At 42.9% G+C, this 16,524-nt stretch overlaps 1 protein-coding gene across 1 annotated transcript in view; it reads left to right on the forward strand.

The window, feature by feature from the left end:
• Positions 1 to 16,524, forward strand: part of ANKDD1B (ankyrin repeat and death domain containing 1B) — a 61,964-nt gene that overhangs the window by 40,045 nt on the left and 5,395 nt on the right. Inside the window, exons 9-12 of the mRNA XM_042988576.1 lie at positions 3,086 to 3,184; positions 6,082 to 6,180; positions 8,696 to 8,794; positions 13,510 to 13,605. Coding sequence (XP_042844510.1) covers positions 3,086 to 3,184; positions 6,082 to 6,180; positions 8,696 to 8,794; positions 13,510 to 13,605 — 393 coding nt within the window. The remainder of the gene's footprint in view (positions 1 to 3,085; positions 3,185 to 6,081; positions 6,181 to 8,695; positions 8,795 to 13,509; positions 13,606 to 16,524) is intronic.

Raw genomic sequence — 16,524 nt, forward strand, 5'->3', positions numbered from 1 at the left:
ATGGGGGAGGGGCAGAGAGAGGGGGAGAGAGAGGATCTGAAGCAGGCTCCACACGGATAGCAGACAGCCTGATGTGGGGTTCAAACTCATGAACCGTGAGATCATGACCTGAATCGAAGTTGAATGCTTAACCAACTAAGCCACCCAGGTGCCCCTGGGTCATTTCTGAGAAGGTGATTGGAGAGAATTGATTTAGCTATGAGCAGAGACTTCCTTCATTTGTGCTGGATGTAATACTGCCCAGAGTTTGGTCAATAGATGCTCTTCAGGGTCATACTAAATGCCTCTGGTCCAGTGAAGACTTTTGTAGACCTTAACAACTCATTTCTGGAGACCCTACCCTCATATCCTATCGAACATATTTAAATGCCCCAACATTCCACATTAATTTTTTTTGCTGTAAATTATTTTCTAAGACTTTTTTATTGGCTGTGATAAACTACCCTAATTTATGACTGACGCTGGTTTCTTAGAACTCTCTACGTACTTGGGAATTAGAGGAGGTGAAAAAATTTAACCTACAAATTGTTAACAAATGTAATGAATATTTTATGACTGTTACATTTAACAATCAATGAGGTATGAATATGTCAATTAAATATTTATTCACTTCAAGTTCCTGGTTTTCTTTTGGTATCTTGGAATCAATAATTTTTTTGCTAAAGATTTTAAACATTTCTTTGGCTCCTAAAAAGTCTGTAGGCCCTATACACAGTGCCTATAGTGCCTCTGGGGTAAAGTGCTGGAGTGCCACAGCCCTTCCTACTACGTTCTGGCTTCAGGTTCTTCACAAACTTGTTTCTGATTTAGATCTTTTCATTCGGGCACTTCTTACCATTCTGATCTCAGTCCAAATTTCACCCCACCTGGGAGGATTTTCTTGATCACTCACCAGAAAGTAGCCATCCAGCCCTGCTGTTTTACTTCGTTTTGTTGCACTTATTATTAGCTGATACTATTCTAATAACATGTAGATTTAGTAAATGGATTTATTCTCCCATCTACGGATTCACTGATCTACCAGTCTGCCAATCTATAGATCAGTTGATTGTCCACCTCTACTGGAATGTGATAATGGACATCTTGTTAACCGTCATATCTCCCCACTATCCAACATGGTGCCTGGCAGATAATAAACGCTCAATTATTTCTTTGTGGAATGAATATGATGACGGTTATGATTACTGTACATATTTACTAGCTCATTTATCCTCTCAATATTACTATGGTTTGAGACAAAGAGGTAGGATGGTGTGATAGGTACACAAAATAATGCTCCCCCGCCCCCCGCCCAATGTTATCCATATCCTAATCCTCGGAACCTGTGAATATGTTATATTACAAGGCAAAGTGGGATTCAGGTTGCACATGGAATTAAGGTTGCTAATCAGCTGACCTTAAAATGAGATTATCCTCATTTATCCAGGTTGGGCCCAATGTAATCACACAGGTCTTTTAAAGTAGAAGAGGAAGGCAAATGAGGAGGCCAAAATGATAGAGGGTGAAGACTTGGCGGACCATTGCTGGTGCGCCTGAAGATGGAGAGAGAGGCCATGAGCCACAGGATGTGGGCAGCAATGTCCACAAACTGGCAAAGTCAAAGACGTGGATCTTCCCAAGGGCCTCCAGAAAGGCCTGTAATTTAGCCCAGTGAGACCCATTTCAGACTTCAGACCTCCAGAATTGTAACAGTACATTCGTATTTTTTAAGCCACTGAGTTTGTGGCAATTGGTTATTAGCAGTGATAAAAACTAATAGTTAGGTTCTTTTTTACAGATGAAGACAAAGAGGCCCGTACTTGAGAGGCCACTTATTCAAGGTCATATAGTAGGAGCTCAAGCTAGAGTCCAGTTGGTCAGCATGTGTATTGTTCTTTTTAGTATCATCTTATCTATTGGCTTCATAACAAACCAACCCAGAGTGCAATGGCTTAAACCAACAACACCTTATTATCTTTCATGGCTCTTGGACTGAGAAATTCTTACTTTGGGTCTGTTATGTGGTTGTAGTCAGATGTCAGCCAGGACTTAGGTTATTTGAAAGCTTAAGTGAGCTGACTCACTCACATGACTGGCAGTTGGTGCCATCTGTCAGCTGGGAGCTCAGCTGGGGCTCTTGAATGGCATGGACGTGTGGTCTCTCTTCTTCACAGCATGGCAGCTGGTTTTTAATAGGCAGGGAGGTGAAGCTGCCAAGCTGGGTAGCGGCTGCACCTGGGTCTGGCACACTGTCATTTCTGCCATACTCTGCTGATTGGTCCAAGCAGTTATAGGGTCCACTCAGATTCAAGGGGAGACCTCTTGATGAGGCAGTGGGCAATCTCAGGCCCGCATGTGAGATGGTACTTACTTATGTAGCCACTTTTTGGAAAACATAACATCCTGTAGAACCTTATTTGGTTGGTGGGCCTAGAAATACTTTGTAGCAATCTTAAAATTAATCCATCAACAACTATCCATTGTCCTTATACTGTTGCAAAGCACCATACTAAGACTTTTTGGAGGATAGCAGGATAAATCAAGAACAATTTTCTCATCTAGTGTTCCCAGTAAGTGAAGTCACTTGAGCACAGGGAAGGTAGGAGGCAGCTGGTACCAGGGAAGGAGAGGCATTGACGAAGGAGATGAATAAGGGGCCATGAGGGAACACTGCACATGGGTAGCAATCATGCTGAGCTTTGAAGCCAGACCTGGCAGAAAGGAGAGCTGCAGGTAAGCAGTCAGGGTTGCAGCAGGTATTGAGGCATTTCCTGGGACCAACACCAAGTCAGCCTTTTTAGCTCAAGGAGGGTGTTTGCAGAGTGTATGGAGAGAAGACTCAGCCCTAGTCCACTTTGTACTTAGAGAGGGGAAACAGGGATTTAACTCATATTTGCTTGAGGCATGTGTCACCTCAGACTCTCTTTTTATAGGAAACACTTAGAAATAACAAAGAGGCCCTCAAAATAATCAAAAACACATTGGATTTTCTTTTTTAAATAGTTGTATATTTCTTTGTATTAATTAATTACCATGTGATGAATATCAGAAAGCAGGCTGGATTCTAATGGGGATCTTCCCTGCCTTTTCCACCTGTGTTTTGCAGCTCAACATCAGTGCTTTGCAGATAGCAACCCAGAACGGCCACACATCCCTTGTGAGCTGTCTTCTCAGTAAGCATGTTGACCTGTACCAGAAAGTGGAAGTGAGTCTGTTTCAATAACATGGGCTTTGATCCTGGTGCGGTGAGGCTGGCTGTGTGCAGAGATGCTCCTTGCAGATACTTGGGGGGTGGGGAGGAGGGAACGAGATGTTCACAAAGGAGGAATTCTTTCTGGGGAAGCAGACTGACTCCTTTTGGAGGCTGAGTCTTAATCTTGAGAAATAAAATGCAAGGGATGAATTTTATAAAGTCTTTGAAGTTCCTGAACAAAATGAAATCTTTGTGCTTTAAATATTGATACTTGCTGCAATAAAACGTTCTCAAGTGTCCAGAGATGCCATTATTCTTGTATTAAATTTATCAGTCTGTGGAAAAAAGGACACTGCTATAAATGGGAAGGAGGATGATCTTTTTCCCCCCCTTCACTGAGTGATCTTGTTTTTCTTTTGCAAGTCCATCCTTTATACTGATTGAGGTTTTCTGAAGTTTGAGTTGGCTTTGGTAGGATTGAGGAAGGCCCTCTGTGCCAGCAGTAGATGGGAAGCATTCCTCTGTTTTTCACTTCTCCTGTGAGAATATTATTTCCTCTGATCTTGGTTAGCAATTACTATTTATTATATTAACTAGAGAGGAGGGGCGTGATTTGACCATGTCTGGTCAAATTTATTATATTAACTATTATTATATATTAACTATTATTATTTATTATATTAACTAGAGAGAAGGGATGTGATTTGACCATGTCTGGTCAAATTCCTCTAACATTAGAGGAATTGGCTCTGAACGCCCCGGGTCTGTCCAGGGATGCTTCCCATTTCTCAGGAAGGGCTGGGTCCCAGCAAGGCCGGTAGCCCTGGCTGGAAGGACACTGCCTACTTCCCTGGCCTGAGGGATGCTTTCTCTTTTTTCATGCTTGGTGCCTCAAGAAAGAACATCCTTCCAGAGAAGAAGAGGCCTGCACGGAAAGCCTCCCTCCCACACTGCCCTGACCTGCCCGATCATCTCCATTTCCTTGCTCACCCCCATGGCAGTCTGACTTCTGCAGCCATGGTGTCCTACCTGCCCCCCTTCTCTCCTCTTCCTCTGTGGGCTGGTGATGCTCTTGTCAACTCTGTACATCTCTTTTTCATAGGTTTCTTTCATAGTAGGTTTCCTGGGAAGGAGCCTGGTGCCAGTTTTGGAGTCAGGCAGATCAGGGATTCAAATCCTGTCAAATCCATTTCTTGCCGCCAAGGCCTTGGGGAATTATTTAACTGCTCTGTTCCTTATATATAAAGTGGGGAATAGGAGAGCCTGGGTGGCTCAATTAGTTTGACTTCAGCTCAGATCGTGATCTCACGGTTTGTGGGTTCAAGCCCTGATTGGGCTGTGTGCTGACAGCGTGGAACCTGGAGCCTGCTTCAGATTCTGAGTCTCCCTCTCTCTGCCCATTCCTCGCTCATGCTCTGTCTCTCTCTCTCTCTCTCTCTCTCTCTCTCTTTCTCTCTCTCAAAATAAATAAATAAATAAACAAACAAACAAACAAACATTAAAAGTTTAAAAAATAAATACAGTGGGGAATAGATGTAACTGCTAGGATTATTGTAAATCAAAACTATTAGCCCAGAGTTTAGAATATAAACTATGGGGGAAGTGAGTGTACAGTAAGTAGCATTATAAGATGTTAAATGTACCTTACTGATGCTTATTATTAATATCTCTTTTTCTTGAGTAACACTGTGCTCTATCCTCATCATGCACCCTCGCACACACCTGTGTTGCCTGTCGGCTGTCTTGGCTCTCGGCTCTACTATTGTTCACAGCCTTGCTGGATCTTCTGCCTGCACCTGCTTTTTATACCTGTACCTGTCCCCCTCCTCCCTGCCTCTAACCTCCTAGGACCTTCCCTCCACCCTGACTGCCCCTGAGCTGTCTCTCACGCCTTCCCTCTTTTTCCCCACCTTTTTTTCTTTGCGGCTACCTTCTCTACTCCTGGAGACATTTCTCTCTTGTCATCATGGGCCAGTGTGTCATCCTGTGTGTCAGTGAGGCAACAGGAGCTAAGTGTGTGATTCTAGAGCTGATCGTGACATGACAGCCTGGCAGGGCTGGCGAAGAAGCCCACCTGTGGAGATGGCTGAGAGGGGCTGGGACACTTCAGGTGAAGGTGTGGCTGCAGGATGGCTGCACCTTCATTTAACTGCAAATGAGAACAGGGGAGCATGCTGGAGAGGTTTGGTAAACATACTGGGGCTGTATATATACAGGAGAAGGCTAAACATGAGCATGGTGCCCCTGGGTGAATGGGTCATTAGTCCCATGGAATGATCTAGGGAGAAAGAACTCTAGATCAGATCATTTCAGGAAATGCTGAATGTGCATGCTTTTTCCTCCTTGTAGTTATTCCCCCCATACTTTAGCTTTTTGAAGGCTCTGAGAAGTCCTGCATTAAGCCTGTTTCATATTTCTTATCCTTCTTTTCAAAGCACAAATGTCAGTTCTTCAGGAAAGCTTTTTCTCATCTCCAGAAAGGTCAGCCCTCTGGCCATCCCATATATGCTCTTATACCACTTGCTACTTTTCGTCCAAAGCATTTATCACAATTTGTGCATTTATTTTGTGATTAAAACAACAACAACAACAATATATTCTTGCCCCACTGGATTGGAAGAATCCTGAGAATGCCAGGTTCGCCACTGAATCCCTAGCCTCCCATAGTAGGTGCTCAGTGTCTAGTCCTGGAATGAATGAGGGGGCAGAGCTGATTGCTGGTAAGCTGGTTTGCTGCACAGCCTTGGGGTGGAAATGATGCTGAACACTCGCTATTGGCCTGCCGCCGCCGTGCAAGGCAATTCCAGTACTCAGAGATTATTAGGAAATGTCTGTCGAAATGAATTGCTTTTTGGTGTGAATGATGAAGCCAAAACCTCTTGGATTTGAAAATTTCTTTCTTTCTGCAGCCGAAGGAGTCCCCTCTTCATTTAGCTGTTATCCACAACCATATCACAGTTGTAAAGAGCTTATTAAGTGCACAGCATGACATTGACATCTTAAATCAGGTAAGCCAGCAGTCCGAACCCAGAGAGTCTGTTTTCTTATGATTCAAGGTAGTGTGTGACTACGGGTAATTTTGAGCAAGTTCAAGTTGCCCTAAAAATTTTCCAGGAGGAATATACATATTCTTTTTATCCATTTTCTGCTGTAACCCCCACTCCCACTTGCACACACATACTTTTTCAAACACACAACCGGGGTTCAGTTAGTGCTCACATTTAACAGGCCCAGCACTTCTGGTAGATAAACAGTAGCTCAGAGTTAAATTGCCAGATGCTCTTTAAATCAAAGCCCACTCCTTCAGTATGAAATATAATTGGCCAGTAGCCCTTTGCCACAAGGAGGAAGCTTTGTTTCTATATTAGAGACTGTAAATGTGTCTTTTACCCAAAGGCAAAAGAGACCTCTTGGAATAAAAAAGATCACCATAAATTAAATCTACTGGAGCAGAGTCAAATTCTCCATAAAAGGAATCCATCACTAGCTGGTTGTGGAAATGCTGAGTTGGAAGATTAACGGGGGTGGGTACTGTCTGAATCAGGGCCTCCTCCGGGGCTGAGCTGCCTCTCCCAAGAGCTGTGGGAAGTAGGAAGAGAAACTCTTGGGAGAGGAGCTCTTTTGGAGCCCTGGAGACAGGTGAGAACTCTGGACTCCTCTTGGCTTTCTGACTGCCTCTACCTAGAGGAGCCTCAGCTGGACCCTGAGGGGAGGGAGCAGCCAGATATGGTGGACATACCTGTCCTAACCACCCCCCGCCCCCCACACTGGGAGCCCCTGTTTCCATGTCTTTGGAACCAGAGCAGTGCCACAGATCTCTCCAGTCTCCTCCACCTCCAACCTAGGAGTTCCTTTGTGCCACATGGGAATAGAGACTTACCTACCCTTCCATCCCTTCCTTCCTCCAGGGACCTTGCTCCTCCCTGTGTTTTACCATCCCAAATGTTTGTAGGGAGGGAAGGAATGTTATTATACATACTTAGGTGTCCAAGTATGTTAATGCCCCAAATATTTGCTTACGTGCAGAATTTTTGCTCTATACACAGAACTTGTGTGTGATTTTGGTTTCACCAGAATTGGCCAGATTCACTCTAGAAAGGAGGGTTTGTTAGTCTGCCCGCCAGGTATAGAACTAGACTTGACCATTTCAATTCTCTGTTAGATTGGGAATATACTCAATGTATAACAATAAGAAAATATAAATAAGATAAAAATTTATAATTATCATCCCCCCCAATAAAGAGAACTCTTGTTAACGTATTGGTTCATTTCCTGTCCTCTAGACTTACAGCAGTATCGTCAAATTGAGATGATATTGGTGTTTGAGGTATGACCCTGTGTCTCTGTTCCATGTTGATAGAGACCTTTGATAGTTTGTTAGTGTAAGTGTGATGTTTTGGATGAGCCCCCAGAGGGGCTGATTGCCACCCAAAAGTGAGTCTTTAATAAATGCTTTCTAATACTAATTATGTTAACGCTCCCAGCAGGTTGATCCTGTGCTCGGGTTGGCAGAGTACTGAGCTAGATGCTATTGTCCAGCTCTGTGACCCTGGGGAAGTTGCTTCCTGTCTCTGGTTTAAGGGTTGGGCTAGACCATAAACAACGTTCCTTTCAGTACTAATATTTTAGAAATGTCTGTCTGCACATCAGCATTCCTTTCAGTGAGAGGTTAAAGTGTGTTATTTTCTTGTGATTTTGTATTTCTGGGAAACACTGTTACCCTCTTAGTAAGAAAACGATTACCCCAGAGAGAAATTAGAAGTCTTGTACTCTCTTATACATTATAACTAAGAAATTTACAAGATAGAGAAAAGCATCAATAAGGCAATAAAAATAACTCCCTAATCCTGCCATCTAGACATTATCGTTAATATGGTTGATGTGTTTCCTTCTCTAGATACAGTGTTATGTCCAAAGTCTGTCAGTGTTAAATGAGTACTTTTTCCATTTTAAAAATTAATCTTGGAAACCACTGTTTAATTTGTAGTTAAGTACACATAACGTAACATTTACGATTTTAACCGTTGTTGAAGGTACACTTCAGTGACCTGAAGCACAGTCACGTTGCTCTGCCTCCACCCCGACCACCCAGTTCCACAACTTCTTCCATGTTCCCAAACTGAAACTCTGCTCATGACTCTAACTCCCCATTCTTCCCTCCCCTCAGTTCCTGGCAGCCACCACTCTGCTTTCTGTCTCTATGAACTTGACTCATCTAGTCTGTCATAATGAAGTAATGTTTCAGAAATCATTTTTAATGGTTGCCTGCTAATCCGACATGTGGATATACCTCAATTTACCCAGCAAGTCTCTTTGTCAAACATGTAACTTTCTTTCAGTTTTTCACTGTTACCAACAATGCTACAGTGAATGTCCCCTGTACCTATTTAAAAATGTGATCTTAATCTATTTTCCCATATGCCTATATAGGGCACCTCTACTTTCCCTTTGTCTTTTCATTATGCAAGTTTTTTCCCCCTCCTTAATGTGTTTAGATTACATTTTTGAAATTTCTCATGGCAGAGGCAGCAGACTCCTTTGCACCTAGCTGCTGATCTTGGCCATGTGGAACTGGTGGACACTTTGCTGAAGGCAGGCTGTGACTTGAAGGTCGTTGATAAGGTAAGCTCATGGACTTCACCCTGTTCAGCCAAGGTGGTTGTGAAGAGCTGTCTGCAGGCTGTAAGCCTTGACAGCAACCATAGCATACCCTTTGTGAAAAGACTGGATAAATCTTACACAAACATTGTAACGTGGTCGTCAGCAAAACATCCTGATTGTGATTGAGATATGTAGGTAAGAAATTTTACTCTGAATAATAAAATCTGTATTTTTTTAAGTTTTCTTTTTTTATAAGTAATCTCTACACCCAATGTGGGTCTTGAATTTGCAACCCCAAGATTGAGAGTCGCATGCTCTACCAACTCAGCCATCCAGGCGTCCCTAAAGCATATATTTTTTAAATTAAAATTATGTATTAGGGGCGCCTGGGTGGCTCAGTCGGTTAAGCATCTGACTTTGGCTCAGGTCATGATCTCATGGTTCGTGGGTTTGAGCCGTGTCACGCTCTGTGCTGACAGCTTGGAGCCTGGAGCCTGCTTTGGATTCTGTGTCTCCCTCTGTCTCTGCCCCTCCCGTGCTCATGATCTGTCTCTGAAAAATAAACAAACATTAAAAAAATTTTTTTAATAAAAAAATAAAATTGTGTATTAATCTTTGGAAAAGATTAAAGATTCAGGTGGTCCAAAAATTTAAAAATATAATCAGTAAGGGTTTTACAATAAAAGTGTCCCACCCGCCCTTGACCCCGTTTGTCTGGTTCCCATACTACCCTTGCTAGTGGATCTATTATCATAAATTTCTGTTTTTTCCAGTTTCTTTTTATGCATAAACAAGCAAACATAAATATATAATACTCTTACTACATTCCTCTCTCCTTTTTACACAGTGGTGATATACTTGTACATATTGTCCTGCATTTAGCTTTTTTCCTTTAAAAATATAGAGTAGAAGCTGTTCCATATTAGTACAAGGAGAGTTTCTCCATTCTTTTTTAGGTAGCTGTGGTATGGACATATCATAATTTGTTTAGTTATCAGCTGATGGGCATTTAGATTGTTCCTAAGCTTTAGCTTTTATAAACAGAGATGCAGTGAATAAACATACATGTCTAAAATTTTTTTACTTAAAATTAAAAAAAATTTTTAAATTGTAAAATAAATACAACAAAATTTATCATCTTAACCATTAAAAAATTTTTTTTAATGTTTATTTTTGAGACAGAGAGAGACAGAGTATGAGTAGGGGAGAGGCAGAGAGAGGGAGACACAGAATCTGAAGCAGGCTCCAGGCTCTGAGCTGTCAGCACAGAGCCCGACACGGGGCTCAAACCCACAAACTGTGAGATCATGACCTGGGCCAAAGTCGGATGCTCAACCAACCAAGCCACCCAGGTGCCCCATCATCTTACCTATTTTTAAGTGGACAGTTCAGTAGTGTTAAGTCGATTCACACTATTATGTAACCAGTCTCCAGAACTTTTTCATCTTGCAAAACTGAAACTCTATGAACAACAACTACGCATTTCCTCGTCCTTCCCCAGCCCCTGGCGACCACCACTCTTATTTTCTATGAATTTGACTATTCTGGGTACCTCATATAAATAGAATCATACAGCGTTGGTCACTTTATCACTGGCTTATTTCATTTAGCATAATGCACTGAAGGTTTATCCATGTTGTAGCACATGTCAGAATTTCCTTCCTTTTTAAGGCTGAATGATACTCCATAGTATGTCCATACCACATTTTGTTTATCCTTTCATCTGTGGATGGAGATTTGGGTTGCTTCTACCTTTTGGTCATTGTGTAGACGTGTTTGTAAAGAAAGACAACTTTGTATATTGATGCAGTAAAGCAGACTCAGTCACAGGAGGGTTGTGGGGCATCCGTGCATTAGGTTCTAGCTTACTGAAAAGTGTAAACGCAGGAAGACCGAGGTGTGGCAGCCCTGTTAGGTGCTCACAACACATGTACCTTATTTCAATCCTCACATCTCCTCTGTGAGGTGGACAAAATTATCCGTTTTCAAGAGAGTTCAGTGATGTCAACGTCACACACATAGTAAGACACAGAGCCAGGCTTCAAAGCCAAAGCTGCTTGATTGTGTAGTGCTTTTCCACAGCTGTGAGCAGAGGTGACTGTTTCTGCAACTCGCTGTCTTTTCCTTCCTTGTCTTTACCCACACTGTTCATCAGCTCAGCACATCTCTAATTCCCAGCACTAGCTGAGTTCACCCTACTTACTATTGCAGAATCACACATTTTACATCTGTGGGACTTGAAGAAATGATGTGTTATTTTGCTTTTCTGTATATGTCAGTTTTTAAAATTATCATAAAAAGTCATATAAGCCTTGGGGCACCCGGGTGGCTCAGTCAGTTAAAAGCCTGACTCTTGATCTCGGCTCAGGTCTTGATCTCATCAGGGTCGTTAGTTTTAGCGCTGCTTGGGCTCCACACTGGGTGTGAGCCTACTTAACAAAAAGGCAACACAAACCCACTGTGAACAATCTGGAAAACACAGAAAAGCATAAGGAAGAAAAAAGCATCCACCCATAACTCCGTCACTTGGGTGGAAGTGCCCCACTTGCACTCCTGTGCTCATTACCTTCCCTTAACATTTAGCATTAGTATTCACATGTTGCATCGTATTTTCCATGCTTTCCTTTCATACTGTATTCCACTTTTTCATTAACACTTAACACCTCTGGGACAGTCTTGTGGGTGGAGATTCCATAGCACTGGGAAGGGAATTCATGCTCGGCCCCCAGTACCTATGGACTGGATGTCCTGGGAAATAGTAGCCTCAGTGCTACAATTTGACTCACAGTTTGATTTTCCCATATTCCCTTCTCCTCTTCCTCTTTTTTCTCTGGGCACATAGTTGGCACCCAACACCTATTTCATTAATAAAAACCACATTTTCCACTCACTCCCACAGTATTTACCAAGGATAAGTGACTCTAAGAGTAAATGAAAGTGTGGATGGAAAAAAGGAGCCAGGGTTTGGTGTAAATAGGACTTTCCCAGAAACCTGCTCCCTCGGTCAGAGGTGTCACAAAGCTCCTGGAGGGCTTCCCACCCTCAGTGGCAGGAGTGCTGTATTTCCACTCCAGGGCGCACTCCCTGGGAAGGTTTTCCTGCGAACTTGAGAACGCTGGCTCTCAGAATGCTGCCTTCCCACAGCAGGCTGATCATCTGGATTCAAATGGCCTCACGAGCCAGAATCTAGGCAGCATGCAATGGAAGACTTGCTAACTGCCTGCAAAGTGCTATTCTTCCTAATTTCATTACTGTCCTCTCTTGATGAGAAACTGATTACTGTCAGTCCTGATCTTCCGGCCCACCTGGGTCTTAGCACCTCCACTCACAGCCAGATCATGTGGGTTGGTGGGAGTTGCACTTGTTGCAAATGCTCAGCCATGTGAGAGAATTATTGGGATAAATTGCTGGATCCCTAAGCATGGAAACATGGGTTCCTAAAATTGGAACTTCTTCTTCTGGGATTATTTCTGACCATTCGTTTTGATTATCTTCAGGATTCCTGAGCAAATTTTTCCTGTGCCATTTTAAAAATAAATAAAAACCACCATCTTTTTCTCAGGAAAATGTATAGATATGTGTGGATTGTGCATGGCCTAAAATCTAGGGGACAGCTTTTGTTATTTGGACAAGATACCATATGCGTTCCCAGGCCACTCATGCCCCAAATTATGTCCAGAATATCCCTTATTGCATATTCCATTTGGTTAAGTTTCCAATCCCTAACCCCTTGGTTGGAAGCGTAGAATAGAAAAAAATTCTAGATAGGAGTCCTGCGGGCTGAATTCTATACTATGAATTAGTAGTTTTGTCATGGATGCTACTCTTCTTCTTCTTTTTTTTTTTAAGTTTTATTTATTTAATTTCTACACCCAACATGGGGTTCAAACTCACGACCCTGAAATCAAGAGGTGCATACTCTTGGCGCTCCAAGGATACTATTATTCCTAATAAGATCCAGCACTTTTCGCCCTCATTAACACATGGCTTCAACTTCTTGGTCTATGAGGGCTGTTCAGGCTCTTGCCATCATGCAAGCATTCTAGTCAGGAGGAAGGAGAAAGAGAATGGCGTCCTTCCTGTCTTTAGAAATACTTTCTAGAAGTTGCACGTGCCACTTCCATTTATATAACAGAACTTAGGTCACATATCTAAGTGCAAGGGAGGCTGGGAAATGTTTGGGGTGGTCAGGTGCCCCGCTAAAATCAGGAGGTCTCTTTTTATAGCAGAAGGAAAAGGCTATTGGGGGAAGGAGGTGTGGCACACTGACTAAAGTCTCAACCACAGATGGAGTCAGTCCTCATATTACTTATTTGCTGAGGACTTCCCAGTACAGTGAGCCAGGGAGACCTCTGGAGATCTCGGAGAGATGTTTGGGTTCTCATCGATAGAGGATGTGTAAAACATCATCTGTTGATGGTCAGTCCCTAAGTCTAAATCTTTTCCCCTGCCCTGTGGACACAGCACCTGACACCATCAATATCTAGCATCTCTTGAATAAGTTACCATGTGTCATGCACAGTCCTAAGGGCTTGATATGTACTACCGCATTTACCCCTCACCACTATACCATGGGGTAGCCTTTGAGCCCTAGAGAAGCTAAGGACTGACCCAAGTTCACCCTGCAGGGAGGCAGCAAGATCAGGATTTGAACTCAGGCCCCTCCCTCCCTGTTCCAAAGCTGGAGCTCTTAAATACTAGGCCATCCTGCCTGACACTTTCATTTTTAATTTTAGCAAGGGAAGACTGCCCTGGCCATGGCCTCCAGAAGCAACCACAGCCTTGTAGTGGACATGATCATTAAAGCAGAGAGATACTACGCCTGGAGAGAGGTAAGGAACAGGATTCCAGCTTCACAACCGGCTCTTCTGCAACCCTGTCTTCTGATGGGGCAGTGTGGGGTCAGTGTCATTCTTTCTTCTGCTCTCATGGGCAGGGTCCTGGTCAGTGCAGTTATAATGGTCCCTTTGGCCTGTGCTGCCCCATTCAGGAAATGAACAGCTGCCTCTCCCTCTCTTTACTTTGCCAGCATCAGTAGTCAGAGCTCATAGGGCTAAGTGGCCCCATCCATGTCGGCTCGAACAGACTTAGCATGCTTGCCCCGCATGGTTGGCCCTCTGCCACAGAGTCTTGGGCTGTGGTACCTTCTGGAAGTTCTCAAACCTACATTCTAATGAGCGATAAAGAAGTTGACATTCACCGCTCTGCAGCTTTTAACACAAGCTGGTGCTGGCTCTCTTAGCACTCAAGTATCCTGTGATAGTCACAAAAACCTTATTCATCCTGAGAACACAAAACACTTGTCTCCAAGACATTCTCTCTGCCTTCTTTCATTATTACGTCCTCTGCTAGCTGCCACTCCCACAGCTTCTCAACAGAATGCCTTTCTCTCCAAGATTGGAGTCTATACCTTCAGGCAGGAATTAGTTACCAGGCACCACCCTCAATTTGTACTTTGTGTTGTTACCATGCTAGGCTGAATGCCCCGCCCTGGTCCAGTAGGTTGGTACCAGAATTCAGCTCCTACCCTTCAGGTGTTTACCCCTGAGGAGCATCAGCCCTGATTTGCTGTCTAGTTGCTAATCCTGAGAAATTTTCCTTAAATCCTTAAGGCAAAATGCATTGATTTGCCTCTTCTTCTCACAATCCTGTTTAATGGGCTCAGTGGTCCCGATATATTATCTGGATGGTATGACATATGTATCATTTAAAGGCCACATCATTCTACTCAAACCTTTCTCACTTGCCCGTAAAGCAAAATACTTTTTCGTAACCATTAGAATTGTTTTATCTCTCTCCCCCTCCTAGTCATTTTCTTTTTTTTCCCCAAATGTTTATTTATTTTGAGAGGGGGAGAGCATGACCGGGGAAGGGGCAGAGAGATAGAAAGAAATCTCAAGCAGGCTCTGCACTCTCAGCACAGTGCCCAATGTGGGGCTCGAACTCACGAATTGTGAGATCATGACCTGAGCTGAAATCAAGAGTCAGAGGCTTAACCAACTGAGCCACCCAGGTACCCTTGATTTCTATTCCTCCTGCTCCTTTGTTCTCTTCCTCTTTGCCTTAGCTTCATTCTTTCTTAGATCATCACTGTATTTGAGTGACAGTAACTTCCTCAACTTTTGCCTTTTCTCTTGCTTTTAAATGATTGTTTTCACATTTTCTTTAAAATTAGACATATTCATTAGTTCTATTTTTAATGCCTGCTAGCATTTTTAGATTCTTCTTCCTAGATGAGAATAAATTACTCTTCTACCAAGTGAATAAGCCCTTCTTCCTAACAAATCTTCAAGATGTGAGAATCAGATGAACTTTGAGAGTCATATACAATGCACAAATGTATGAAGGAGACCCTCTGAAATGTAAGAAGTTGTTCACCTTGGGGACAACTAGGGACGGAGATCTAGAGTAGGAGGAAGGCTTGTTTTTTAATATGTATCCTTAAAATCTTTTTTAACCAAATGTATTTATTATTTATTTTAAATTCACTTTGTTCATTAAACAAATATATGCTTATTATTATTTTTTTTTACCAAATCCATTTATTATTATTTTAAATTCTCTTTATTAAACAGATTTATATACTGGCCTAATATAAATCCTGGCCTAATATAAATCATTAAATCCAGTGGTTCAGAGGCAGATGGGAGCTTCCTAAAATCTGGCTCATGCTATTTTAATTTCCACCAGTTTAAGCATGTGATACTCTGCAAATAGTTCAATGCTTTGGCAGACAAACTATTATTGGTTCCAAGGACTGTTTAAAGAGACCTGTGGCAGAGCACCTGGGTGGCTCAGTTGGTTGAGTGTCTGACTCTTGGTTTCATCTCACGTCTGGATCTCACAGTTCGTGGGATCAAGCCTGGTGTCGGGCTCTGTACTGACAGCGCGGAACCTGCTTGGGATTCTCTCTTCCTCTGTGTCTCTGCTCCTCCCTCGTTGTGCTCTCTCTCTCAAAGAAATAAACTAAAAAGAAAAAGAAAAAGAGCTAGGCTTTCCAAATCCCTGACCCTTTCCTACAGAAACTTGAAGGACTACCCAGCCCAATTCCAGAATGCACAGAGCATGTGTACTTCTCAAAGAAATAAAAATGCTGTGATACAAAGGTTAATGCATTTTGCAAGTTCTTCCCTCTACCTTGTGATGTTTTGGGTTTTGATCTTGTTGGATTCCTCATTGTTTCAGGAGAGGGAATGAAGAGTAAAGGAAAAAGTGAAGTGCCCTCGGCTCCCAAGTTTGTTGGATGCCCCACCCTCAACCTTTCCTTTTTCAGGATTCCCCAGGAGTTAGGCAGTGTAGGAGTAAAGCTAGGGTTGGGGTAGAGAGGACCCTGCATTTTACAATCTCTGAAGCAATTATGGGTAATTCATACTTGACATTCCTATTCCACCTTCTGTTCACAAGGTCCAGTTACTACAGAAAAGACCAGCTCATCTCCTTGGGCATGCTTCCCAGGGCTTTGTAGACCTCCCAGAGGAGACTGCAGATGCTGTGAAAGGCACAGGCTGATCTGTGATGGGGGCTGAGGCACAAGCTCCACCCTGGTTTTGAGAACCAGGTGCCCATATCCTTTTAGTCGATATCCTGCCCCAGCCTTGACTCCTGTCTTGCTGTTCAGATTATCTTTCATTTAGATTCACTTTTATTTAAGTGAAAGACAAAAATAGGAGCTGCCATATGTACACAAGGAGAATAGGAAGTCCCAAACCTCTAGGGCTGTGTGTTCTGCATGTCCTTAACTGTTCTGCAGC

The sequence above is a fragment of the Panthera tigris genome, chromosome A1 (assembly GCF_018350195.1).
Source record: "Panthera tigris isolate Pti1 chromosome A1, P.tigris_Pti1_mat1.1, whole genome shotgun sequence".
Classification (NCBI taxonomy): Eukaryota; Metazoa; Chordata; class Mammalia; order Carnivora; family Felidae; genus Panthera; species Panthera tigris.